The sequence below is a fragment of the Monodon monoceros genome, unplaced genomic scaffold (genome assembly GCF_005190385.1).
Source record: "Monodon monoceros isolate NGI ecotype Baffin Bay Population unplaced genomic scaffold, NGI_Narwhal_1 Super_Scaffold_10, whole genome shotgun sequence".
NCBI classification, from domain to species: Eukaryota; Metazoa; Chordata; class Mammalia; order Artiodactyla; family Monodontidae; genus Monodon; species Monodon monoceros.
Window position 1 is genome coordinate 45,155,496 of NW_021703766.1, and position 27,578 is coordinate 45,183,073.

The 27,578-nt window shown below is 59.4% G+C and overlaps 1 protein-coding gene across 3 annotated transcripts in view; it reads left to right on the top strand.

Annotated features, from left to right (window-relative positions):
- The first annotated feature begins 568 nt into the window (after window positions 1–568).
- The window catches only part of ACTN4 (actinin alpha 4), a 29,799-nt gene continuing 2,789 nt past the window's right edge, over window positions 569–27,578 (top strand). Inside the window, exons 1-17 of one of the 3 annotated variants that reach the window (XM_029240316.1) lie at window positions 569–2,194; window positions 2,374–2,493; window positions 5,612–5,698; window positions 6,684–6,771; window positions 8,671–8,749; window positions 9,949–10,030; window positions 10,782–10,867; window positions 15,192–15,284; window positions 16,990–17,220; window positions 17,847–17,994; window positions 21,461–21,611; window positions 24,154–24,262; window positions 24,428–24,568; window positions 24,659–24,841; window positions 24,937–25,071; window positions 26,158–26,337; window positions 27,044–27,190. In XM_029240316.1, the coding sequence (XP_029096149.1) occupies window positions 2,170–2,194; window positions 2,374–2,493; window positions 5,612–5,698; window positions 6,684–6,771; window positions 8,671–8,749; window positions 9,949–10,030; window positions 10,782–10,867; window positions 15,192–15,284; window positions 16,990–17,220; window positions 17,847–17,994; window positions 21,461–21,611; window positions 24,154–24,262; window positions 24,428–24,568; window positions 24,659–24,841; window positions 24,937–25,071; window positions 26,158–26,337; window positions 27,044–27,190 (2,085 nt within the window). In that variant the 5' untranslated portion in view covers window positions 569–2,169. Of the gene's footprint in view, window positions 2,195–2,373; window positions 2,494–5,611; window positions 5,699–6,683; window positions 6,772–8,670; window positions 8,750–9,948; window positions 10,031–10,781; window positions 10,868–11,853; window positions 11,940–15,191; window positions 15,285–16,989; window positions 17,221–17,846; window positions 17,995–21,460; window positions 21,612–24,153; window positions 24,263–24,427; window positions 24,569–24,658; window positions 24,842–24,936; window positions 25,072–26,157; window positions 26,338–27,043; window positions 27,191–27,578 lie in introns of all 3 variants that reach the window. The other 2 variants (XM_029240326.1, XM_029240337.1) reach the window with 2 other exon arrangements.

A 27,578-nucleotide genomic window follows, 5' to 3' on the forward strand; every position in this document is an offset into this window, starting at 1 on the left:
GGGCAGGCAGGGGACGGAGAAGGCACTCAGTGGAAGAGGCGGGCCAGGTGTCGAGAGAGGAGGAGATCCTGGGAAGCACGGGCTGTGCGGAGAGCTGCCGCTTATGAGCACCTGCCGTGTGCTCTACAGGCATTGCCGCTTCGAACCCTCACACTGACCGTGACCCAGGTGGTGTCTTCATCGCCAGGTTGCAGATGAAGAAGCTGACATTAGGAAGGTTGGGTAACCTGCTCACATGAGTGGTGTAGCCCTGGTCTGTCTGAATTGAGAGCTGCAGAGGGGAAGGAGCGTGGGAAGCGAGGTAGGGAAGGCGGATGCCTTGCTGAGAACCTGCTCCTGGCCAGAGCCCAAAGTAGCTCATGCTTGTGGGGAGGCAGAAGCAGAGAGAATGGTGCTGTGATAGATCTGCACGAGGAGGGGGCATCCGAGTCAGAATCGGGGTGGGGCAAGCAGGTCAGTGGGGGCGTCCAGAGGAGCCGCACTTGGGACTGATTTTGTGGGATGGGTGGGTGCAGGCTGAGGCGAGGCGGAAGCGGGGTAAAGGTGCCCGTCGCTGAGGAGACAGCTTCACGTGGGTGTCCGTCTCCGAGGTGGAAGAACTCTTCTTCGTGTTGGCGGGAGGCGGGCGGGGTGCCCTGCCCGTTCGCAGCCCTCCCCCCGCTTCGGGTTTGGAAGGAAACCTTGTACCTGTGGTGCAGCGTATTAATCAGGCGGCTTCTTTGTCTGGGAGGGGCCTTGTGTTGAGTCTCTGAATGAGCAGGGCTGGTGACAGTTGTCAAAACACATGGTCCTTGGCCAGAGGCTCCTTGGAAGCCCCTCAGCCCCACATGGCCTCTGCTGGTACCCGGGTGCACATGGGCTCTTGCGCGTTCCTGGCTGTCGGCCCACCTCCACGCTGGGCCCTGCAGATTGACGAGGGCAGAGCGGGGGGACTCCCGTGAGAAACAGGCGTGGGGTTTTTCCCAGATCTTGCTGCAGGGGCCTGTCTCCCCAGAAGGCATCTGGGCACATGCACCTTAACTGATGTGACGTGCACCCCTGGCGCTGAAGTCTGATAACACGCCCCAGCCAGCAGGGGGCTGAGTGGTGGTTACTACTCGGGCATTCTGTGCTCTGGTTTGGGGTTTGGGCTTCTTATCGACGGGCCTCTCCACCTGAAAAGGCCCCTTCGCCTTCCAGCACCCGCGTGCCCTGTGATCCTCCGGCAGTTCCTCCTTAGATGTGGTTGCCTAACCCTGGTGGGGGTGGGTGCCTGCCTCCCACTTGCCTTCCAGCCCCCTCTGAGATACACTGGATCTTAAGATGTGGAAGGGTGGGGCGTGGGATGTTCTCCAGGGAATAGAGGGTGTCTGGCCTCTAGGGAAACAGCATATGTAGGGGTGCCACAAGGCTCGGAGGATCTGTGCGCCCGGCCTTTGGGGGAGGTGTTGCCACTGGGCTACTGGTAGTTCGAAGAGAGACTGACTTGAGCAAACCTTGAATTTACAGGAGGCTTGTTTTCCAACTGCTTTCCTGTCCCAAGTCATCTCTGTGCCAGTGATGGGGAAATTGCTGCTCCTACCTGAGGGGAGGGGCAGGTGGAAGGGAGCCAGGGCCGTGGGGACCTGTGGTCTGCTCTGCCCGCTCAGGGGGATGGAGGGCTGGTGTGTCTGTCCAGAAGAACGTGTCCGCGGGAGCTGGACCCCTGCTTCTTGTTTCCATGCTCAGGACCTGGTTCCGTCAGCACCTTTGCCCGATGCGTGCAGTGGGCCCACTCAGGGTGTGGTGGGGCCAGCACTTGCTCTGAGGCTGGCCGACGTGGCTTCCAGTCCACGCTCTGCCACTCGTCACCTGGCTGACCAAGTGGTAGTCTGGTAACTGCCCTGAGCCTCAGTGTCCTCAGATCCACCTGCCTGGGTCGCTGTAAAGACCAGAAGCAGTGTCATTGTTGATAAAAGGTGGGGCCCAGGACCTGGCCCTGAGCAAGGGCCCAGTGGCAGCCGTGCTGTCGCAGGGTCAGGGCTGTGACCCGGCCCTTTTGCTGGAGAGCCCTGACGAACACGCCGACCCTCCAAGCCATGCTCTCCTCTGCTTCCCCAGACCTTCACAGCCTGGTGCAACTCCCACCTGAGGAAGGCCGGCACGCAGATCGAGAACATCGACGAGGACTTCCGAGACGGACTCAAGCTCATGCTCCTCCTGGAGGTCATTTCAGGTGAGGCCCCCTCCTGCGGGTGCCCACGGGATGCTACCCACCCCGCCGTCCCATTGCTGCTCAGGGAAGAGCGAGGCCTTTACCAGCTGCAGCAGCACTGCGCCGGCATGGGCCTGTTCTGGGGAGCAGCGGGGACCCTGAAGCTCCTCCCCCTCTCTTTCTCGGTGTTTGGCCCTCAGGGGAGCGGTTACCTAAGCCGGAGCGGGGCAAGATGAGAGTGCACAAAATCAACAATGTGAACAAGGCACTGGACTTCATCGCCAGCAAAGGAGTCAAGCTGGTCTCCATTGGGGCAGAAGGTGAGCTCAGATGGGGCCCGACCTCTGCCTTGGGAACAGAAGTTGTGTTGGTGACAGAGAGAGCACTTGGGGGTGCCTAAAGCCCAGATACACCAAGCAGCGACCACAGTGACTGCCCTTGATGTGATGCTGGGCCCACAGACCTCCCTCCCTTCCCCCAAAGGATAATCCAGCCCAAGACCAGGAAATCCAGCTCACCCAGTCATGAGGGGCACAGGGGGAGGAATGGCTTTGACTTGGACCCCGGACCCCCTCACTCGCCCTCCTGGTGCCGGGCCTGAGGGACACAGACCAACACGTGACACGGCATCTCTCTGAGCCAGCAGCACCTTCGCCCTTAGGCCCTGTCTGGTGTCTGCAGGCAGGAGGGCTCAGAGTAGGGGAGGGCGCTTGAGGCCCGGTGTCAGGGCTCTGGGGCAGGGAGTGTAAGCCCAAAGGTCAGTGAGCAGACTTTGCTGGCTGCACAGCTTGGGAGAGTGTGGCCACTTGACAGAATACCCGGGATCCTCTGCGCCCCGTGCGGGTACCTGGAACTGTGACCCTTGTCTCCGAGCCCTCCCTAGAGCAGCAGCGTGCCCTCCCTCCAGTGCAGGCTCTTGTCTCACAGACGCCTTTGGAGACCAGGCGAGGCCTGACAGAGCCCAGAAGCTCCCCATCAGCCTGGCCTCCCAGTTCTGGTCATTAATCAGAGCAGGGTTTCCTACACCCCCATATCCATGTTGTCCCAGCTTTTAGAAAAACAAAGAAAACTAATTGCCGCTAATGACAGGGCTCCGAGAATTTGGCCAAGACTCCAGGCCAGAATGCACATCCCGCGTTCCAAGGCTCTGCCCCAACCCGGGACCTCTCCAGGGAGGGCTGCCAAGCCTCGTATGCCACGGTTGAGGTGGTTGGTGTTTGCTTAAAAAAAAAAAAAAATCAAAACCCTGAACTCAATCAGACCCTGAGATTTTCTGTTCTTGCATGGATCTTTCTTCCTGGCTCCCCTCCAGCCTTCTGCTTCTCACAGCTGCATTTATTTTGCTCAGATGCTAGCCTGTAAATACAGAAGGGGTTAGAGGAGAGACCCGTGGCAGTCATCAGTTTTCATCTGGAGAAAAACTCAGTCTAAAAATGTTTTCCGTTCATGCCCAAGCTGCTTCACTCCCAATCCCCGTGGCCGTCGGGCCTCTGGAGGACAGCCGACTGGAGCCGTTCTGAGGGCTTTGGGATACCTGAGCACCCCAGTCCCCACCCGCCCCCAGCTCCCTGTCCCTCCACACCATCTAGGCAGTTGCAGGAACATGGCTTCCTCGTGGGGGTTGTGAGAGGGGTTGGAAGTCGGAGGCACAGCTGCAGGTCCAAGAAGCAGCTGGTGGATGTGTCATGAGAGCGGCCATCTTCCTCCCCTCACAGGGACTCTCTGAGTCCTCCATGACCAGCTTGCTCATGGCAGCGGCTGGGTATGGGCGCTGTGGCCTCCTCTCCAGCTTGTGTCCGTCCCCGGCTTTGGGGTGCCTGGCCCTCGGGAGGAACGCAGCGTAGACTTCCTGAATGAATCACCGCCCTCACCCCACGCTAGGAAGGCTCGGCCTCGTTTCCGGCCGTGGTGGTTCTTAGCCCTGGGAGAGAGCTGGACAGACGTGTCCTTCCCCTGCTTCCAGGCGGCCAGCTACGCATATCTCCTCTCCTGAAACCCTCAAGCCGAGAGCTGCCCTCGGCCGTCAGCCCGTGGCTTCGCTGTGGAGAGCCTCTCCAGTGGCTAAAAGAGCACCCACCCTTTCCTAGCGAGCATGTCCTCGGGGAAGGCTGGGCCCCATCCTCTGGGGGACCATCATGCCTCCTTCCCAGATCAAGCCCACCTAGAGTTTTCTGTTCTTGAGGCCGGTGAGCAAGCTCTCTTGAAGTGTCCCCTCCATTCTCCGCATCCTCTCTCCTGCATCCGGTGTGTGAGAGGCGTGGGGGTGGCAGGCCTGAGAGGACCGCCAAAGGCGCATTGGGCCCATGGGCCCCAGGAAGAGGCCGCTTGCATGCACCTCCCTCACCTGGCTGCAGACACACGGTGCCTGGGCGTTGCAGAAGTGGTTTTTCTCAAGTTGCTGAAGCTGAAGAACTTGTGGTCCAAACCCTTCTCTTTCACTCCCAGAAGTTTGGGAGAGAGGCTGGTTTTCGGTTAGTTAAAAAAGCACGCACTTATCAGCTGGACCTTGTGCTACCCACTCTCCCCTTCCTGCAGCACCGTGTCTTTCTCAAGGGCCGGGTCCAGGTGCTGGGGGTGCAGAGGTGATCATGAAGGCAGACAGTGAACAAGTAGACAAACCAGCACATATCAGTGTGTGAGGGGAAGAGCAGGGTGCTGGGGAGAGAGGCACCGGGACGGTCAGGGAAGCCATTCTGGGGAGGTGACATATAAGCAGAGCCTTACAGGCTGGGAAGGACCGGCCATGTGAGGAAAGGGTCGAGGCGTGCGCTTTGTGGCGGGCCAGAAGGTGTGAGATCCTTAAAACAAGAGAGAGCTGGCTTGTTGAGAGGACAGAGCTGGAGAATGCTGAGGTGGGAGTCACGCAGGACAGGCCTTGTAAGCCAGACTCCAGAACACAAAGCAGGCGACCGACACAAATCCAGTGCACCTGTTCCAGTGACCACCGTGCCTGCTGCGTGGGGTGGATCGTAGTGGGGATGGAGGAGGCAGCACGTGAGGATCTGAGGGAGACGACGGTGGCTCGGACGAAGGTGGCGGCAGTGGGATTGGAAGGAAGTGGGCAGACTCTCAAGAGACATGCCCATAAGGTGTGGTGGGTCCTGGAAACGGAGGCCCAACACCTGGGACGAGGCTCAGCGGGGAGCAGTCCGTTGAGCTGGGTCAAGAGAATGAGCTGCCCAGAGAGGAAGAGGCCTGCGTGGCCGAGAATACACGGGGATGGAAGCCCGAAGGTGCCCGGCAGCAGAAGGCTTTAGGGACAGCACTTCCCGGAGTGCTCAGGGGACATCTTCTCCCAGTGAAGGTGGTGGAGGACAGGCCTAGGCAGCTCTTTCAGATGATTGGAGTTAATCTCTGGACAGGGCCGGGGGCCGCCTGGGGAGTCCCACTCTGGTTTTAACAACCTTCTTGCCCTCTGCCCCCTTTCCCCGTGTGCAGAGATTGTGGACGGCAACGCAAAGATGACCCTGGGAATGATCTGGACCATCATCCTCAGGTTCGCCATCCAGGACATCTCTGTGGAAGGTGAGAGCCAAGGACCTGCTCACGGGCAAAGAACAGCCTTTCCTCCCCACCCTGGTTCCACCCGAGTTGGGGGGACTTAGTTAGGATTTCGGGCTTTTTGTCTTCAAGCTTTGAGGCTCTTTCCTGTGTCCAGACATCACTCACATGCCCTGCCTGGGGGTGGTTAGCAGAGGTGCTGGCCCAGGCTGCAGGTGAAGGGTCCCCCCCGCAGCCGCCCATCTCAGTGGACCCTCACACCACCCTTGTCAAGTGGGCATGATTGGCCCCATTTTACAGTCAAGTAGCAAACTAGTGATAGAGTCAGGCCTGGCCTCGTTCTCCTGGGCGTCAGCACCTATGTTTCCACTCAGCCTCCCACCCTCGGACCTTGGCCTCCATGGACCTGGGGTTGGTCCAGGCCACCACAGGATGAGAAAAGCCACAGGGCCAGTGTGCAGAGGGGGCTCCTGGTGACAGGCCACAGCAGGGAGCGCATCTGTCTGGTCACTTGTAGCACTCCCAGTGTGTTGAGGACAGTCAGAGCTGTCCACGGGGAACGGATGGACCTCCTGGGGCCCTCCCTCCCCGCTTCCTTGAAGCTGCGGCCAGATCTAGAGACCCTGAGTGGGCAGGCCCAGCGCTCATGCCCCTCGTTCAGAAGAGGCCAAGGCCCGCATCAGGGGCTTGTTTGGCAGTGTGTCCTGCCAGCTAAAGGCACAGGCTTTGGGGTCAGAAACATGGCGCCGGTTCAGGCCCTCACACTGGCCTGTCACTGCCACTTCTGGGGTGACCCCAGGCAAGGGACTGCTCCTCGGGGCCTGGCGTGCTGTTAGGATCAGCAGGTGCCCACCCACGTCTGGAAGGGGCACTGCTGCTGCTCCGTCCAAGGGCCTCTCCTCCAGGTCCTGTGCGACCCTTATGCCTGAGCCGAAAGTGCAATCCACCGGGACTGGGTTCTGAGCATTTAGTTTTGGGCCAGTGCTCACCATCCTCATGTGTTTTGCAGAGACCTCTGCCAAGGAAGGGCTCCTTCTGTGGTGCCAGAGAAAGACGGCCCCGTACAAGAACGTCAACGTGCAGAACTTCCACATCAGGTGAGCGCCGGCCAAAGCACCCGGCCCACATCATTCCCACTCTGCTTCCTGGGACCTGAGATGCGGTCCTCCCACCCTCTCTCTTTTCCTGTGGTGTTGTCATGGTCTGTGAGGTGCCAGCTCTCAGCGGCCCCTCCCCCTGCCACTGGCCCCCGTGAGCCCCTGGGAAGGTCCCTGCATCCCCTGGGGGAGGCAGCAGTCACCTCGCCGTCCCAGGCTAAAGGCATTAAGGCCCGGCACTCTGGCAGGCCCTCTAGAATCTTCTTTTTCCCCAAGCAAGGTAACTCAGAAGCAACAACAAAGCTCTTCCTTTGTTTTGACCTGTCAAGAGGGGCCTGCCGTCCTTACGGTCGCTAGTGAATGTAGTGTTGGGGAAAAGGTACTGTGTCCACTAGAGGAACAAGACTCGGCCTGCACGAGCCTGTTCTTCCTCGGTTGAGGGCGGGAAGTGAGTGTGTCCATGAGGTGAGTGTGGTCAGTGCCACACGAGACCTGGGAGCGTGGCGTGGCATGGCCCGGGGGTGAGGATTGCAGGCTTTGGGGGCGGCCCCGAGGTCAGGTCTGGCGTGACTCTGTGACCTCACCTCTCTGAGCCTCTGGTGCTCTCCTCGGGCGGATGGACCAGGGAGAGGGCACACACAGGAATGAAGAACGGGGCTTCATGGGATCCACAGAGGTCCTGCTGTCCTCAGGCTTCCTGGAGCCCTGGCACTGGACGTTGGGGACCATTGTGCTCTGCCATTAAGAGCATTTGGTCCCTCCCTTGAGCTCCTCTGTGTGTTTCCTTCCTTTTCCTGCCACCAGCTGGCTGGTCCTCTGTGCATTTCTTTTTCTTTTTTCGGGCTGCATTGGGTCCTAGTTGCCACACGTGGGATCTTTCCTTGTGGAGCGTGGGCTCAGTAGCTGTGGCCTGCGGGCTCAGTTGCTCTGAGGCATGTGGGATCTTAGTTCCCCGACCAGGGATCAAACCCGCGTCCCCTGCATTGGAAGGCTGATTCTTAACCACTGTGCCACCAGGGAAGTTCCTGTGCATTTCTTACTCGTTTATTTATTCAATCACTAAATGTCTATGGAATGCCTACTCCATGCCAAGAGTGGGAATACAGCAGCACCAAAATAAAGTCCCCACGCTTGGAAGGTAACACCGCAGCAGGGGGACCAGTAGTTCACAAAGGCGTGAAGAAACCAACAGCGTAATTTCAGGTAGTGAGAGGAGTCATAGAAAGACGACAAAGTAGGATAAGGTGATAGAAAGTAACCGGAAGAGTACCACAGTCGGGGGCGGGGGGGGGTGTCTTTCTGAGGAGGTGTCATTAACCTTGACCCATGAAAAAGCCAGTGTGACTAGTATGGACTGTGACCGGCTGTCACTTTCCTCTGAACAGAGCCCCTCGTGTCAAGCCACATCCCGGCATTTAGCCAGCCCACGGGTCAGGTCAGCTAAGGTACAGAGGGCCTGCAGTGGCCTGCCCGGCTCAGTGGGGCCTTGCAGGGACAGCGCTCAGCAGGTCACAGCTACCCTGGTAACGAGCACTCAAAGCACGGGTCAGGCCAAAGCCTCACATATTTACTCATTTCATCCTCACAACAGCCCAATGAAGTGTAGGTACTGTATTATCCCCATTTTACGGATGTGGCAGCTGAGGTAGCAGGAGATTATGGGACTTGCCCAAGGTCACACTGACAGCGAGTGGAAGGGCTGGGATTTCCCCCAGATGGTCTGGCTCCAGCAGCCAGGTTCACGGCCAGCCAGCCACACCGTCTGCCTACAGTGCCAGGCACATACTCTAAACCACCTCACTGAGTGGGAGTTAATCATTCCTGTGGGTGCCCACAGCCTGCAGCCCTCCCATGACGGTGGGGGGGCTCCACTCATAACCTTGGCCTTTCCATCCCCAGCTGGAAGGACGGTCTTGCTTTCAATGCCCTGATCCACCGGCACAGACCAGAGCTGATTGAGTATGACAAGCTGAGAAAGGTACGTGTCTCCTGCTCCCCTCAGTGGCCCACAGACACCCTGAGTCTGACCCTGGCTCCGGGCCACCGCCCCCAAGCCCATCTGTTGCTGGCATCCAAAGCTGGACTCTGTGCTCAGATGGGCAGACTGGGAGGGCCTTGTGCCAGCTGTCAGCAGACCCCAGGCTCGGTGGCTGATCTCGCCTCCTTTGCTCCCCTCGGGGACTGCCCTTCTCCCTCCTTGGTCATCGCAGCTACCTGGGGTTATTGTAGGGCCTGGCCGGCCATGCTTAATAGCCGCCCTTCCTTAACCCTCTAGATTCTGGAAGCATTTGGGGAGGGGTAAAGAATTCTAAACCATCACCGCCGGCAGCCCTGTCCCGTGCGGGGTCCTGTTGTATTTTGCCTGTACAGAGCATGTAAGACCCAGGCTCTGCCCTCTAGGAGCTGCCAGCCTCGCGGGGAAGACAGGACAGTTGCGTCCAGAGCAAACTAGCCGTACAGGGCCCTGTGCATGTGCTCAGGCTGCGTGGGAGTGGAGAGGGGGTGGGGCCGGACAAATGCTCCAGAGGAAGGAAGGCACACCTGAGCTGGCCCGGTGGGGCAGGGCCTCTGGGGAGGAGGCAGCTGAGGGCCAGAGAGCGGGCATCCCAGGTTGGGGAGGCACAGGCCTGCACTTAGCCCGTTCAGTCCACAGTGAGTAATCGTATTGGGCTCTAGGTGGAAAGCCTAGGTGAAGGCATGTGAGGGAGGGTCAGGGTGAAGTGCCTTTCATCCTGTAAGCAGCGGGGCAGTTAGAGTAGGGAGGTTAGAACGTGGATGCACTCCATTCCCTCCCTACCCCACCCCCCACACCCAGTGCTCTCTCAGGTCTGGACCACAGTGTGGGTTTCAGGGCAGGGGTCTTAATCTGGGGTCTGGGGATGGATGGAAATTCTAAGAAAAGAGCGCACCTGCATTGTCTCTGGAGAAACGGTCCACAGTTTGCCCCACAAAGATTTCCAGAGGCATTCCTTTGGGTAGGAATTGACTTTACCCGGGTATCGCCCCTCCCCCCACTGATCCCTGCAGCAGCACAGGTGGCTGAGAACTGCCTGAAGGACCCTTTCCAGTCCTAGCCCTTCCCAAGATCCCTCCCTTCCGGGCCAGCCCTTGTTCCTTCTGCTTGTGCATCCTGCCCCTGACCAAGTTTCTCCTCCTTCCCTCACCTCCCTCCCCCAGGACGACCCTGTCACCAACCTGAACAATGCCTTTGAAGTGGCTGAGAAATACCTAGACATCCCCAAGATGTTGGATGCAGAGGGTAAGTACATCCCTTTTGTTCAGTCAGCACCCTGTTTTGTGGGCATGTCTTGCGGTAGCCTCAGGGAGCTGGCGGAGCCAGCCAGAACGCCTGAATGAATCAGCGTGAACTGGGGACAGTGGTGTCACCCAGGGAGCCAGAGCAGGAGCAGCCTGAGCAGCCAGGGATGCAGGTGGTGGGGAAGAGGTCCTTGAAGAGGATCAGCTCTCAGGGGCTGCCTCTTGGGCTGGGCCCAGGTGCCCTGCCTTCCTGACTGATCCCACCCCTCCCTCCGGAGGGGCGAGGGAGGTCGCCAGGAGGGTTGACTCCTGCAAATAACCAAGGCCTCTGCCTTCCCTGCCTGCCACAGCCTCGGAGTCTGGAGCCCACCAAAGTGGAGTGTTTTTTCCTTTTCCGGCTTTGCTCCTTTTCCCAGCCATGTACCACCCCCAGCCAGGACCCATGCCTCTGGCCTCTGGTGGCCTTTGGGGTTGACCGTCTAGCAGCCCCTTGAGGCCACTCTCAGAGAGAGGAAGTGGCCTCGTTTTAATCCATTTCCCACAGGCTTGGCCTTTCCAGTGACCATGGGAATGGAGGGGCCAAGGGTGTGGCCAAGCCAAGCCCACTGGAGTCGCCAAGGGCCGTGGAATCAGCTCTGAGGGTCCTTCTCCCAGGATGGCTGTGGCCTTGGGAGCCTATGGATCCAGTGGGTGACCGCCCCCGCCCCACCCGCCCCTGCTTGGGCAGTTTAACCCTTGTTGTTCACTTGCAGACATCGTGAACACGGCCCGGCCCGACGAGAAGGCCATAATGACCTATGTGTCCAGCTTCTACCATGCCTTTTCAGGAGCGCAGAAGGTACCGGGCAGGGCCAGGCAGGCCCACCTCGCTGCCACTGCCCAATGCCGCTGCTGCCTCTCGCCTCCCATACTCACCTCATTTCTCTTGCAGACGGCAGCGGTCTCTCTCCGACTGGAAGCCACCCCCTGACTCCTTGGCACCTCCGCCCATTTAGTCTTTGCCCACACTGTCTATCGAGGACCTGACCTGTGCCAGGCTCTGTTCCAGGCACTTAGGATACAGTCAGTGACTGAGTCAGGCATGGTCCCTGCCCTCATGGAGCTTACATTCTAGTGGGCAAGGCAGACAACAGGCATGTCCACAGATAGAGTAATTTCATGTGATAAGTGCAGTCGAGAGCATGGGACAGGATGGTGGGATGGGGAAGCGTGGGGGCTGCTTCGCTGGGGCTGTCAGGGGAGGCAAGATGAGCAGGAGCTGCCTGGTGAAGATCTGTAGGAAAAGTGTTCCAGGTAGAGGGGGGAGCAAGTGCAAAGGCCCTGAGGTGTAAATAAGCATGGCTTTTTCAAGGAATGGCTGGAGAAGAGTAGGAGAGGGGAGGAAAATGAGGTCGGAAAACGTGACGGGCCCAGGCCATGTAGGACCGTTGTAGCCTGGGGTCCGGAGTTTGGGTTTTATTCTGGGGACTCAGGAGACCGCTAGGGGTTTATGCTAAGGTGGTAGGTGGTCACACCGGACATGATCTTACTTACGTTTCCAGGAAGATCAAATAACACCTGATCCTTCCAGCCCTAAACAAGGCTTCCTTGCTAGTGTTTCACAAACTCAGGCCTGGTTCGAAAAGGAATCCATCTTATTCGGACCCTCCCCCTTCCCCTCTACAAAACCTCGGCAAGACATGCCCACCCAGGCCGGAGCCAGGGTCTGGCTTCCAGTCCAGAGCAAGCACTATTCCTCCCGCATGAACCTCGGGCCTCGGCCGGCCTTCCTGCATCTTTCACTCTCTCCTGCCTCTCTCTCTCTCTTTCTCTCTCTCTGCACAGATATTGTAGGCACTCTGAGGCCAGATGAGAAAGCCATCATGACTTACGTGTCCTGCTTCTACCACGCTTTCTCAGGGGCTCAAAAGGTGAGCTGGGGCGGGAGCACCCTCACTGCTGTGGCTGGAGACTCGCCCTTGCCACCCCTCCACCCCCACATCCCCCTGCCCGGGCTGCGGCCTGAGGACCGACCCAGTCTGGCAGGTTCCTGTGACTGCGGGCCTCCATTGCCACCACTGAGCCGGTGCTGGCCCAGTGTCGAGACACCACAGGTAGTCTCTCTGTGAATACAGCCCACTCTGTGAGATGGGTGGTGGCAGCCTGGTTTCTCAGACAAGGCAGTTGAATCCCAGTGTCACCTTAGATGGCAGAGCGCAGCTTGGGCCTGTGCTGCTGTGCTCGGCCGCCCCGCCCTTTCCGTGATCCGTGCCGGCCACCTGCCTGCTGCGCTGGCTGTGCCTCTGCCCGGAGCATTGGCTTTGCTGCCCCTCTCTGCAGCTCTGTCCCCTCCCAAAGGCCCCAGGAAAGGCTCTGGGCCTGCTCCTGCTGACCCAGATCGTCAGGCCGCTGTCCCCAGCAGCCCCGCGGACACAGGTAGGGCCATCAGAAGTGTCTGCTCCCAGGAGCGGCCCTCCCCGAGCCTGGCTGACCTCACGTGTCCCCCGCTGCGCCTGTCAGGAGCCCTCTGCTTCCACAGGACGGTGCCCAGCTGCCCCCACGTGGAGGCCTGGCCGGCTCTGTCCCCTCCACTTGCCTCCTGGGTGTCTGGTCTTGGCCAGCAGTGTATTCCCAGCAGCTTGATTTTGTGTCACAGTTGGCAGTTGGGCAGGGAGGAGAACAAGAAGAAATGAGCTCTCATTTATTGAGCACTTACTGCATGCAAGGGACTGCTCCGAGGACTCCATGTGCACAGGCTCTAAGAGTCCCCTGCACACCCACCCCCGGGAGGGGTGGGTGCCGTTATCCCCATTTACAAGAGGAGGACACTGAAGTCACGGGGCGGGGACTTTGCTGCCTCCTTCAGAGCCTCAAGGCCAGTGGGGGCCTTCCTACGGGCCATCTGCTTGGGCCGCCTCTCAGCAGTGTGACCTCGGATAAGTCCCTTCACCTCCGTTCTCCCACGTGGAAAGCATGGAGCAGGCTAGTGCCTGTCTCAGGGCTGTCCTGAGGATGAAGTGAGCTCATGCGGGTGAAGAGCTCAGGACGGTGCCTGGCCCCTTAAGCGCCCCGCCCGCGGCCCGGCAGTCAGAGTGGCCCGCCTCTGCCCACCATGCCACTTCCCGTGCCACCTCCCCAGCAGGTGGTCGGAGCTCGTGTTCGGAGTGTTCTGTGGGGGGGCACAGGCAGGGAGAGTGGAGGGGACCCCTCACCCTAGCAGGAAGGCTGGGTGGGGGTGGGCGGTGATAGATTCCTCGCCACAAACCCCAACTAACAGCACGTTTGTGTTGGCCTCACCCCTCCACGGGCCCCAAGCCAGCCTCGCTGCCCACCACACTGCCCTCGAGGGAGTGTCTTCCCTCTGCCCAAACTGCCCCCTCATGCTTAGAGCTGAGCTCTGGTGTGGGGGACCGGAGGCCTTGAGGCATCTGTGGGAGGGGACACTGGCAGGAAAGCCCAGGTCAGAGCATTTGGGAGTCTTTGAGGCAGCTGGGCCCCTCTCGTGAGGGAGGAAATAAAGGCCGGCCTATTGGGAGCTGCCCGTCACCAAGGGACGTGCAGGATCCAGGCCTCTCCAGCTACAAGCCCAGCTTGCCCCGGCCCGTGTTTACTTCCCAGGACATCCTTGTAATGCTTTTATTATTGTGGCTGTCTTTTCCCCAGAGGTTCAATCCAGTCTCTTAAAAGAGTGCTCTCTGGGTTTTGTTTTGTTTCGTGAATGCAAGGGCAACCCTAGCCCTAGCACCAAGTTTGCCCGTTCTCACCTGATAGTTTATTTCTAGTCACTAAAGCATTTGCTCCTTGTTCCTTTGCTCACTCATTCATTCATCAACTCTTGAGTACCTCAAACACGCCAAGCCCTGAGCTGGGTGCCAGGAATTCAGTGGTGAACCAAAATACTTGTGACCAGCAGCCCGCACCTTTGCGGGCCTGCACAGCGCGGTGGAGCTGAGCTTGGGGTGTCGGTTGTCTCTCCAGATTTGGGGTCAGGGACTCACCTCCGCGACTCCGCCACAAGCTGCGATCTTGGCTCTGCTTCCTGCGCTCACTAGGGGCTGGGTGTTCATTGGCCGAGGCCCTCGTGAGCCTCACCTCTGAGGAGCACTGCCTGTGGCCGTTGGCCTGTGTCCTGCAGCATGAAGCAGTGTGTGTGTGTGTGTGTGTGTGTGTGTGTGTGTGTGTGTGTGTGTGCGCGCATGTGCGCGCGTGTGTGTGCGCGTACACCACTCTCAGATGGTCCCCCACTCACCTCCCCACCTGTCCCAGAAGCAGCGTGTGGAAGTGGGAGGCTGGGCGTCAGTGCCTGCAGCTAGCCAGGTCTGGAGCCATCCCCAAGCCTCTCTGTTTTCCTTCCCCACCACTCTGTAGACCCTCCTCACTATTTCTGTTCCTGTTCTGTTGCCGTTTCAACTCTTCTTCTTGGACCCTTTCTGTGCTTCCTGAAAGGTACCTAGTCTCTGTGTGGCATCCCTCACCCTCCTTCTCCTGTCCTTGCATTTTCCCCCCAGCAGGACAAAGCAGGACATTGTCCTGTAGTTCTGGGCAGAGACTAGTCACTGTCTGCACCGCTCCCTACTCTCCGAAGCCCTGGCTCCCCTCCGCCCTGTGGATCGTGACTTCCGCCCTCTGAGCCTTCAGCAGCCTCCTCGAGGGGAGGATTAGGAAGGGGCCGGGCATGCTCTGCCTGTGCACTGACCACCAGACTTCTCTGGGGGGCGCCAGCCCCCCCCCCCCCCCCGCCCGCCGCCACAGCTCTCTGGCGCTCGGCCTTCCCCGCGGTCTCCCTTACCAGCCAAGGGGAGGGTCCTTAGCCTAGCGGAGGACCCTACCCAGCCTCACCCAACCCTCCTCTTGGAGGGCCTGTGAGTCCGTTTCCCCCACAGTGGGTGAGCGTACGGCTCCGTAGTCCCCTTCAGCACCTCCACGGTCCAAGCCGAGAGAGCCCACAGGCCCAGCTCCCCTGGCGGGGGCCTCAGCAGTAAGCTTTGGGGGCCCCAGAAAGGCCTGTCGGGACACAGCCACTCGGCCCCATCTTGCTGAAGCTGTGCTTCCTCTCCTTCCCTCTTTGGGGACTTCTGTGTGGGCCATGGATGAGCCAGCTTTCAGGGGACGTGCCTGTCAGGAGGGAGGGTCAGCAGCCCCCAGGCAGCCCTGACTGTGTGCTTTCCCCTCCCCTGCCCCAGGCTGAGACTGCCGCCAACCGGATTTGCAAGGTGCTGGCTGTCAACCAGGAGAATGAACACCTGATGGAAGATTATGAGAGGCTGGCCAGCGACGTGAGTGTGTCACTCCCCCCTGCCCTGGTGGCCCCGCCAGCGCTGAAAGATTAGGTCACTTCTTGTTACTCTCTGCCAAAGGTCATGGGACATCTGCAGAGGGGAGAGCAGGGATGGCAACGAGACTTTCTAGAAAAGGTCGTAAGGTTATATAGGCTGTGGAGTTTGACCAAGCCAGTATGTGACCTTTCGGGTTGATTTTACAAGACTAAGGGGTCAGACTGCTGTGTCACTATGCTGGCTGGCTTCTGGGGTCTCGAGCTTGGGTTTCTACAGAAGATAACTCAAGGACAGAGTTTTCTGAACACCCGGCTGCATTAGAATCAGCTGGGGAGCTTTTTAAAAATTCTTGTTCCCATGCCCCACCCGTGGAGAGACTGATTCCGTAGGATGGAGAGAGACCCGAGAGCTGATATGGTGACAGGACAGCAGTTTGTCATGGCAGGCCCCCGTGCAAGCACTTCACGAACAGGATCTACCATCTCCACAACAGTCCTGTTAGGAGGGAACTCCTATTACCCCCTTTTCCAAGTGAGGAAACAGGCCCAGAGAGGGTCAGGCACAAACCCACCACCATGCGGCTTGGTGGGACGGAGGTTCAAACCCAGGCAGCCCTGCTCCAGAACCTGAACCCGGACCGTCAGTTGGGAATGTGGGTGTTTAGTACATCTCTCCTAGATTCTCCCCTTTATTTTTAAAATTTCCACATTAAAAAAAATAAAAACATCTACGCTCCCCAAGAGGAGTAGTTTGACTGCTCTTCTAGACCAGTGGTTCCCAGACTTCGAGATTTCACAGACCAGGAAAATTTGGGAAAGTATTTGCCAGCCATCCTAGAGTGGTGAACTTTTTATTTTGCCAAGTTAAGGATATTTTTAAAAGAAAAAGCTACCGTTTGTTACCACCATCGTGTCTAACACCTAGGAAAGGTTAAAAGGTTATATCTTAGCATCCCAGCCCTTCCCAAGAGAGGGCAGTTAGCATCACGCACCAAGATGTCAACACACACGGAGACCTTTGTCCTTGGTTTTCTCATCCTGCCAGAGGTTGGCATTTGGGAACCACTTCCCCAGGCCTATCTATGCTGGACAATACTCGATTTTCCTCTCCTAGGATTGTTCTAGAATGTCCAGTTTGTTTGCTTGTTTGTACCCTGGTCTCAGTCCATCAAAGACATGAGTGGCTCATACAGGTCACTTTCTTTTTCAGTTGTGCTTCATAATTTTCTGTGTCCCAGGGCCCACGCATGGCACTGACCACCCGAGAGTGAGCTAGGCGTGCAGTCAGCCCTGCCCTTGAGGCGGCACAGTCAGTGACCAGGACACAGTGAGGCTCTCAGTGTGAAGCTCGGCGCAGATGGTGACAGCGGGCTCTCATGGGGCTGCAACGGGGGCGGCCATCCAGGAGGGGCGTCTGAATTGAGGCTGCCCCGCTTAGATGAGGGAAGGAAGGCCAAGAGCAAAGGCAGGAGCAGGAAGTAGCCAGAGAACAGCCCCGTGGTTCAGAGGGGGCACGTGTTCCCAGAATTCCTGGTCATGGGATTCCCATCGGGAATCATGGAAAAGTCGAGCTGGGGAGCAGGGGTGATTCCCCAAGATGGGACCCTTGGAGATCCAGGTCCCCTGTGCCCATGAGCGGGGGGCGGCCCTATCTGTGCTCAGAGGGTCCCCTGCAAAGGCCACCGCAGCTTCTTGTGGGCCCACAGCTCCTGGAGTGGATCCGGCGCACCATCCCCTGGCTGGAGGACCGCGTGCCCCAGAAGACCATCCAGGAGATGCAGCAGAAGCTGGAGGACTTCCGCGACTACCGGCGCGTCCATAAGCCACCCAAGGTGCAGGAGAAGTGCCAGCTGGAGATCAACTTCAACACGCTGCAGACCAAGCTGCGCCTCAGCAACCGGCCCGCCTTCATGCCCTCCGAGGGCAGGATGGTCTCGGTGAGAGCCGGGGGGCTGAGGGCGGGCCAGGGCCCAGGAGGTGTGTGGCGCTGCAGGTTCCCTGTGAGGGAGCAGCTGAGGGGCAGCTGCTCACCACTCACAGGCTTATTTCCCCAGCATGGTCTTTCTTAACTAAAATGCACAGCTTTCGGAGTGCAGAGTGCGGTGGGGCATGCACTTGACACTTCACTGTGTTCCTTCTCCCCCCATCACTCCCCAGACTTTTACACCCATCCCCAAACCACACCATAGTTTGTGTGGAATTGTTTGAATTTGGACCCTCATTTGGCTGTGACTCCAGGACCTCCAGTGCTTGAGGCCCCTTCTCAGGGGAGGGACAATATTCACTGGACAGTCACCTTCTGACTCCCAGTGCCCCGTATGGCATTCGTTCATTTTCACTCATTCATTTACTCCAAAAGTATTGACTGCACCTGCTGTGTGCTGGGCCCTGTCCAGGCACGCAGATACAGCAAAGCCGGGGAGAGATGTGACCCCGGCCCATTTCTGCTGCCTTCCCGTCATCATCAGGGAGGTGACCTTCAGGGAGGCGACCTTCAGGGAGGCATTGCCCTGCTGCGTGCCCCAGCTCCCCGTGGTAGCCCTGCCCTCTCCTGCCCCCACAGGACATCAACAACGGCTGGCAGCACCTGGAGCAGGCCGAGAAGGGCTACGAGGAGTGGCTGCTGAACGAGATCCGCAGGTTGGAGCGGCTCGACCACCTGGCAGAGAAGTTCCGGCAGAAGGCCTCCATCCACGAGGCCTGGACCGACGGTATGACCCTCCCAGCTCCCTCCCTCCTTTCTTGTCTCTCAGAGACACACACGTGTACGCACACACACACACACACACACACACACACACACACACACAGCATAGTGTCTGTTTGTCAGGCCCCCTTTTCTGCTGCCTGAGAACATGCATGTCACAAATGCCGCTTTGGATTCATCCAGCTCCAGGCAGCAAGGAACAGTTTGGGGCCAGGTCCGCCCAATCTGCCCTGGCCTCAGAGATTACTTACAGGTGGACTTCTTCCTGGGTCACTGGACCCTGTGCCAGCTGCACAGGGAGGTGGCCCCTGTCCCTGCCCCTCGGCCACGTCTCCCCTGAGTATGGCGGCCCTCCGGGCCAGGGTGGGCGTGGGGGTATGCTCTCCCCTCCCTGGCAGCCTGGGTTCACACCCTGCCTTCCGTGCCCAGCACCCTTTGAGACAGTGGACTTCACACTGAAGAGCCAGTGCTGGATGGTCTGTGGTCCTGAGCACGGTCCTTAGAACGGGCCAGGGAGCCGCCTCCCGGCCCTGCTGCCCGACTTGCACCTGCTGCTCACTGACCACCAGCCGCGCACCCTTCGGTGTGGCCCGCCGTGGGAGCTCTTTCTCACCTCTGCCCTGTCCCGGTGCCTCCCCCGAGGGCCCTCTCCCACAAGGGCAGCGGTGATTCCGGTTTCTCGGCAGCTTCGCAGCTGCCTGTTCCCTTGGCTCGGGATGTGGAATTCCATCATGTCCCTGGCCCTCGGTCGGGACCCACAGCACGGCTGAGATCCTGGATCCCAGGGGCCCAAAAGCTTTCGGGAAACGGCCAGCGCCTGGGAAAGCTGAGCGCCTTCCACTGGGCTCCCACCCTCCCACTTCTGTCTGCCTCCTGCCCTCCCTGCCCTGGCCCTCCTGCCACCACTCTGCCCAGCTGGTCTCACACTTCCTTGCATTGGTCAGTGTGGTTTTTCATCCCTCCCACCCTCCCAGGTCCCCATGAGATCCTCACTGAGCCCCTGGGGGCTCCTCTGGCCCCACCCACCCAGCTATTTGGCAGGCAGCCCCAACCCTGGTCAGTCGCTGAGACCCACCCAGAGGCACCCATACGGAGCCTGCCCCGCTCCACCCTTGCCGGCATGCGGACACGCAACTCTGCAGGATCCGCAGACCTGGACCTGTGTCACCTGTGTCCCCAGCCGCAGCCCGGCTAATGCCCTCCTCACATTAGCTCAGGCCAGCTGCTCTCCAACGGCAGCTTCCAGATGCAGAGCAATACCCTGATCCCTCCTCTGCCAGGGAAGGAATGCAGAGGAGGGGAAGCCAGAAGGCGAGCCGAGGACAAGGTAGCCTGGGCCAGGGATGCAGGCACCTCCCTCTGCCTCACAGAAATGGCGCCTGTGGGCTCTGCCCCCACAAACCTGAGGGAGGGGGTGTTGGCATTTAGTTTATTCGTTTGTTCTTCATTCATTCATTCATTCATTCATTCAACAAACACCTCTTGAGCCTCTTCGCTATGCTCAGCAGTTTCCAGGTAGGTGAGGTCCCTGCCCAGGAAACTGCACATTTTGACATCTTTCTTGTCAAAGGGCCCTTGGACATGTAAGTGGATTTTACAACACCCGTGTCCCACGCTTGGACTGAGCTGTCTCCTGTCATTATCCACGTGTTGTAGCTCCATCATCCTTTCTTAGGCTCCGAGTGTCCTCCCTGTGGATTTCCCTTCTGGGGGCCTCTTATCAGCCCTCCAGCCTCTCTTCTGGGGCTCCAAGAGGCCCTGAGAAGATGGTCTCCTGAGGCCGAGGGGTGTGGGTGTGACTCCTTCCCTGGGAACCACTTTGGCCGGCCTTCACCTGAAGACATTTAGGAGAAGTGGCCCAGTCTTTAGCCAGGGCCCAACTCCACACGCCCCTGCCCCACCCCTACCTCCCCACAGGCACTTTGGCATCTGGCCCTGCCCCTTGCATTAGCCCGGAGTCCCCAGGCAGGCCTGTCCACTCTCATTCCCAAGGCCTGAAGCCTCTGTCCTCTGAACCACCCAATTATGCAGAACAGGAGGACAGACCAGCCTCCCGACCCCTCTACACCCCTGGAAGCCGGCTGTAGCAGCCTCCTCACCTGTGGGGGGCTGGGGGCAGAGGGTGGGTTGAGCCACCATCACTCTGTGTCCCCTCACCATCCCTACAGCCTGCAGGAGTGAGCACCCATGTGGATGCTTCTCACGGGGTCTTAGATTGTCTGGGGGAAAAGCAAAACTGAGCCCCCATCCCCCCCTCAGCCTGGCTGCCCCTTGGCCGGGATCCCAGGCAGCCGTGGCCGTGGCCCCCTCCTCCCGATTCTTCCCAGCACACCCCTGGCAGCTCCCTTGCTGAAACTCTGCTGAGGCAGAAAAGTGGTAACCTACTATTTCTGGTTCCCACCCTTGGGAGAAAGCAATTTGGAGAAGGGAATTGCAAGCTTGCCTTTGTGGTTGAGCCTGCTGCCCCGGGGCTGGAGTGGCAGGGCCAGTACACTCAGTCTCCCAGGCTGCCACCTCCTGTCCGCCAGTGCCGGGCCCTGTCCACGGGGTGGCTGAGATGCAGATGGGACTGGCTGGTGCCCGGCCTTCTCAACATCCCCTCATTGAGGTTTTAACCTTGGGCTGGCACTGGCCGCATTTACAGAGGAAGAACAGGTGGGGAGAAGCTGTCTGCCATCTCCTGCTCTAGGCAGGCGGCTGTTGGTTGGATTTCCTGGTGCCAGCTGAGGGGTCTCTGAGCTGCCGCTCCGGGGTAGCTGGAGGTAGCTTTAGGGGTTGGGGGTCCCAGTCACCTTTCCCGGCCAGCGTTTCCCCCTTGGTTCTTAGCAGTACCTTACTGTGCTTGCAGGGCTCACTTGAGCTTCTGTCCTGGGGTGTATAATTAGCCAGGCTCCAGAACTAATAGCAGTGTTCCTCCCTTCCTTCAAAGGGCCTGACAATGGGCCCTGCCTCGCTGCACATGGAAAGCCCTTAGGATAGTGTGGAGCAATAGATGTGTGATAGGACTCCCACCCCGAGGGGGCCTGGCGCCCAAGTGCCAGGGGTCAGGCTCCTGGAAGAGTCCGGACTCAGACTTCCCCTTCCCCCCACTGCTGAGGCACGGCTGCAACGCCAGCTGCTTCTCCAGATCACAGCGGTCCGCAGGTAGGTGTCCACATTTCCAGCCCTGGTAGCACAATCCAAATTCTTAACGTCTACCAATAAAGGATACTAAGTTTAGAACCCACAGCTTGAACTGGGATATGTCTCAGGCCCACCAGCCTCACAGTGTCTCCCAGCTCCATCCAGGATCTAGTTGGGCATAGAGATTCCTGCAAAGGGCAAGGAAAAAGGCTCTGGAAGTTTCTAGCTTTCATGGCACCATCCTCGGCAAGGCAGGGCGTGGGGTCCACACCCCGTCTCCCTCCCTCTGGCTGGACATCCCTCTGGCGCTGTTGACGAAGCACCTCCTGCCCTCCGCCCCACCCCAGGGAAGGAGGTGATGTTGAAGCACCGGGACTATGAGACGGCCACCCTGTCGGACATCAAAGCCCTCATCCGCAAGCACGAGGCCTTCGAGAGCGACCTGGCCGCACACCAGGACCGCGTGGAGCAGATCGCCGCTATCGCCCAGGAGCTCAAGTACGTGTGGGCTCGTGGTTCCCTGTCACCTGCTTCCCCTCCAGCACCCAGTCCAGAGCAGCGGTGGGGCAGTGGTGGAATGGGGTCCCCCAGCCCTTTTCACCCTCACACCCTCCTTTCAGATGCCAGGGAAGAGTCTTACAGGATGATGCCTTTTGCCCACCTTGTCTTTACCCCAGATGAGAAACAGTGGGATCTAGATTCTCCAGCAGAAGGGGGGTCTCTGACCCCTTGTCCTGATTCCTCAGGCTGTTGGGGTCCCTGGGGCTCCCCCTCCTCTGCCTGCCACACCAAGGAGACCCCCTGGCCCCCTGATGTGGTGGGCGGCCTAGCCCACACTGCTCCCACCCCCTGCTCCCTGAGGGAATCTGGCTGCACAGAGAGCCCATTGTTTTGCCCGGCCCCTTCGCTCTCCTGCTCAGAATACACTTATTGTAAGAACTTCAGGCAGTCGGTTCTCTGCCCTCCCTTCCCCACCCCAGTCAGATAAACTTGTGCACACTGTTAGTACACTGAACCTCCAGAGCCAGTGAAAGGGGGCCTTATTCCACCAGCGCAGCGGTCAGCAGCAAGCAGGGCCCAGGGAGTGGGAGGCCCAGGCCATTACTTCATGGAAAATCCACAGGCCCTGGAGGGCGGCAGGGCTCCCAAAATAGCCGTCTGCTCAAAAATAGGATCCTTGGCTGGAACTGCCGTTTCCACAGACACCCCCTACCCTGTCACAGTCATCCCCAAAGTTCTCCTTGTTCCTGCAAGGCTGGGGCCTAGCGCTGATGCCCGGTGGAGCCCCACACCGGGCAGGGCTGGCTTCCTTCCTGACTCACGCCCGCCACACTGCCCAGCTGCTCTGGGGGCTCCCCATTTGCTCACCCAGAGGCAGAAGTACCACTGGGTCTTCACAGTACCGGGGACACGGTGTCCCCATTGAGCACTGTTGGGGGCACCCCTTGGAGTCCTGCAGCTCCCCTAAGATCGAGCCCCTGTACCTGGCATGCCCGGGCCGAGAAGAGTGAGGTCACAGACGCAGACGTCCACCACCCTCAGGGGTTGTGGGGTGGGACATAGGCAGGTCCCCCACCCCCACCCCCATTGACAGGCGAGCTCCTGGAAGCCAGTGAGAAACAGACCTGGAGGAGATCCTAGGCCAGCCCACTTCTCAGGCACTGGGAACAGCCATGTGAAACCCATTACCCTGAGCCGGGGAACAGGCGGTCCCGAGGCAGCTTTCTGGACAGTAGCCCTGGAGGAGAAAGGGAGGGCTGTTTGGGGTGCTGTCTGTTCCCCCGAAGATGAGTCTGAGGGCCCAGGGCCGGCCAGGATGAGCCTGGATAGACAGCCCGGCTGAGCGTAGATTAATGGTAATGACAAAAACTCAGGGCACTTAGTGCTCTACATGTACCAGCTCATTTAATTCCCCAGCAATCCTGTGTCACAGAATGGGAACTGAGGCACAGAGAGGCCAAGGGGCCTGCCCAAGATCACACAGCTAGGGAGTGAGATAGGACTGGAACCTGGGCTGCCTGGTCCCCGTGTGAAGCACAGCCTTGCTCCTCCTCCAGCCCTTGCCTGCTCCCCCGGCCCCTGTATCCTGCCTGCCCGTCTGGCTCACCAGGCAGGCGACACAATCCCTGTGTCCTGGTTCCCATGTCGCGTTCCTCCCCATAGTTGTTCCCCCAGACCTGTACACTGACTCCCTAGGAGCCTTGCTGCTAAGAGTATCCAGGTGTGGACCCCAGGAGGCAGGAATGCTGGGGCTGAAGAGGGAATAAGGGGCAGGGGCTGGGAACTATGGTGTCAGCTTAGTGTTTCCAACCTCAGTCGTTGCAATGATAATGCCCATCCCCTAATCAGCTCACTTCCTTTTTCTTGAATATATCGTTAGTTGCGTACAGTGAGATTGTAGGCTAATTGTACATTTTCCCCTTAATACCCATTAAAGTAAATACACAACCTTTAATGAGTAACTGTTGCTCCTTTTACCTACTGGGTGCAAAGGACTGCTCTCGGCAGTTCACACGAGCTAAGTAACTTGGTCTCCATGATAACCCCACCCCCGTTTCAGAGAGGAGAAAACCGAGGGATCCAGAGGGAGTTCATTCGCCCAGGGTCACACAAGTTCAAAATCGGAGAGCTGGAATTCACACCTAGGGAACTTGGCTCCGGAGCCTTATTCTCTAACCAGTGTGTTCTGCTAGACTTTCTTTAAATGGAAAATTATCCAGGGCACTTCCCTGGTGGTCCAATAGTTAGGACTCTGTGCTTCCACTGCTGGGGGTCTGGGTTCGACCCCTGAGATTTCACCAGCCTGCAGGGATGGTCGAGGGCCACACTCTGGGAGCCCTGCGTCAGCTTCCAGTGACAGCAAGCTCCGTTATCCTCTCCCCGCAATTCCTCCTGCCCCAGGCCAGAGGGGTGATTGATGACTGATGTGCTTAAGTGTCGATATCCCCTGGTACCAGGGCCTGGGACACCTGGGGGCGGGTGGGTCCAGCACCCCCTGACTGCCCCTGCTGGATCTCACCACCCTCTGCCCGGCCCACAGCGAGCTGGATTACTACGACTCCCACAACGTCAACACCCGCTGCCAGAAGATCTGCGACCAGTGGGATGCCCTTGGCTCTCTGACCCACAGTCGCAGGGAAGCCCTGGAGGTGAGGAGGGAGCAACGCCCCCCACTGAGGTCTGTGCCTCGTTGCCCTCAGAGCAGGGGTCTTCCCCTGACCCCTTGGTGCCCCCGGACCCCTCTCCACCATACACACCTCCTGCTAGCCTACTGACCTCCCTCCTCTGTCCCCGTCCCTCCCAACACGCACCAGAAAACGGAGAAGCAGCTGGAGACCATTGACCAGCTGCACCTGGAGTACGCCAAGCGGGCAGCCCCCTTCAACAACTGGATGGAGAGCGCCATGGAGGACCTCCAGGACATGTTCATCGTCCACACCATCGAGGAAATCGAGGTCCGCCCCTTCCCCTCCCGCCCTTCTCGTGGCCCGTGGGGCCTCCACGGGGCCGGGCCATGCCCTCATCCCTTCTCTTCCTGCCCCCAGGGCCTGATCTCAGCCCACGACCAGTTCAAGTCGACACTGCCGGACGCCGACAGGGAACGGGAGGCCATCCTGGCCATCCACAAGGAGGCCCAGAGGATCGCCGAGAGCAACCACATCAAGCTGTCAGGCAGCAACCCCTACACCACCGTCACCCCCCAGATCATCAACTCCAAGTGGGAGAAGGTGGGCGGCACCCACCCCCCGGCAGGCCCGGGGCAGGACCAGCCAGGCGAGGCGGCCGCCCCCCTGACTGCTCCTGCCCGCGTCCCCTTCCCCAGGTGCAGCAGCTGGTGCCCAAGCGGGACCACGCCCTCCTGGAGGAGCAGAGCAAGCAGCAGTCCAACGAGCACCTCCGCCGCCAGTTCGCCAGCCAGGCCAACATCGTGGGGCCCTGGATCCAGACTAAGATGGAGGTGAGGGCAAGTCGCCCCAGCCCTGCTGGGCCCAGGAGAGTCTCAGGGCAGAGTTGAGGAAGAGCCCCCACTGAACGGGAGGCTGCTTGCCCCTGGTGGGGGGGCCCCAGTGCTCCACGGGGCCGGTGGACTTGGGGGCCTGGTGGATCTGGGACCCAGCTCTCGTGGCCTCATGGGATTAGGAGCATCAATAACATATTCATGGAAATGGCAGCACCATCCAGAGAGAAGCCATGCTGAGGGGTCAGGTAGAGATGGGTTCGAGTCTCGACTCTCCCCTCGACTTCCGATCGGGAGTCAGGCACAGTTTAACCTCTGTGGCTCAGTCTTCTCACCCCTAAAAGGATGAGGAAGACCATTACTTCATTCCCTCAGCAGACACTTCTGGGCACCGCCCTGTGCCAGCCGCGTCGCAAGCACTGTGGTGTAGCTGGGACCAAGGTGGTCCGAGCTCAGACGCTCACCGCGCCCCCACTCTGCCCTCGTGACCCAGCCACGGGAAGGCTTATAACCGTGCCGACTGCGACTCAGGCCACCACTTACGAGCGCTCACTGTGCACTAGGCACCCCACTGACCGAAGTGGCCTCACTGAAACTCACGACAGCCCGAGAGAGGATCGGGCGGGTCAGCCGCGGGGCTCAGTGCCCCCTGCACGGCTTGGTCACCCTGGGAAGCGAGGCGTGGGGTGCTCGTGCTCAGGAGCACGGGTTCTGAAGTCGCCAGGCCTGGGTTCCGATCCTGGCTCTGCCTCTTAATGTCATAAGTTGCCCTCTTTGGGCCTCAGTTTCCACCTCTGTGGAATAGGTCTGTCCCAGTCTTGGGCCTCACGGGGAGTCAAGCGGGGAGCAGCGAGGTTAGCCCTGTGGAGCGTGGGTGCAGAAACCGCATCGTGGCTGCTGTTACACTGGAGGGTGGGCTGGAGGGGACAGTAAGCAGCAGGCCTTCCCGGAGGGGACCCCTGGGCAGAGGCCCCGGGCTGGAGGCGCCCTGGCATTGGGGCGGCCCGCGACAGACCGCCTCCTGGTGGCTGGTCATGGCGGAGGGTCTGCCAGTCCCGCCCCCCAGTAGCACCACCCTCTGTGCAGGAGATCGGGCGCATCTCCATCGAGATGAATGGGACTCTGGAGGACCAGCTGAGCCACCTGAAGCAGTACGAGCGCAGCATTGTGGACTACAAGCCGAACCTGGACCTGCTGGAGCAGCAGCACCAGCTCATCCAGGAGGCCCTCATCTTCGACAACAAGCACACCAACTACACCATGGAGGCAAGCCTGCCGCGCCCCCCCGCCTGCCCTCCCGCGAGCTGCGGGCCACTACTCTCCCATCACCATGACAACACACATCTCAAGACAAGCTCCCTGGAGAGCTGGGAGGGCAGGCAGCACCTGCCCCCCAGTGTATCCTCAGCCATTTCATCCTCACTTGAGGACGCAGATCCAGCCAGCATGTGCGGGAATCCCGTGCACTGGCTTGCTGCCGCCAGGTTACAGCATCAGGGCTGGTTGCCATCATATTGGTAGCTTGAAATGGTCCGTGGTGACAGCACTTAGACCATGCAGATTGGAAGATGCCACCAAATAAAAGGGGCGAAGGGCTGTTTCCCCAGAAAGCTAGTTAAACATTACCCAACACGTCTCTGCAAAGCTTCCCTGTGGATCCTGGCACAGGTATCAGGACCCGGTTGTCTGCCGCATCCGTCACTGGGACATACATCGGTGTGACGTGAACCCCGCTGGTTGGCAGAGGCAATAGGCGGGCACCGTGCCTGTGTCCCTGTGTACATGAGCCACACGGCAGAGTGTGGGGCTGGGCTGGCATTTGGGAGAAAGTTAGGGTGAGTCTGACTCCAGGCCACACACACCCCCGCACAAGGAGAAGCCAGTTCCGAGCCCCCCTCAGCTACAGCTGCGGTGGTCCCAGCATCCCCACCTGCCGGCCCAGCCCACACTCACGCCCTCATTCCTCCCGCAGCACATCCGCGTGGGCTGGGAGCAGCTGCTCACCACCATCGCCCGCACCATCAACGAGGTTGAGAACCAGATCCTCACTCGCGATGCCAAAGGCATCAGCCAAGAACAGATGCAGGAGTTCCGGGCGTCCTTCAATCACTTCGACAAGGTGAGCCGCTCCCTCTGCCCCTTGCTGTCATCCCTCCCCGCTGTCACCTCCCACCCTGCCCCCTGCGTCTTTGCATCTGTCCGTTTGTTTACATCACAGTTGCTGAGTATCAGAGGCCACTCACAGGGGCCGGCAGGGCCCCAGCCACTGAAGGGGCTGCAGAGGTGCATCACCTCGACCCACAGCGTGGGCAGCTTCCCTCAGGAAGAGAAAGGGGAGTCCCAAGCCCTGCCCCCGGGGCTATGCATCCTCGCCCACCTGCCGATGCAACCCTGAACAGACAGGTCCCAGCACACCAGGGATTTGAGACCTGACCCAAGAATCTGATCCACACATACACACAGTGTCCTTAAAAGTCAGATTTGGTTTGGCAGCCCCTTTAGAGGGG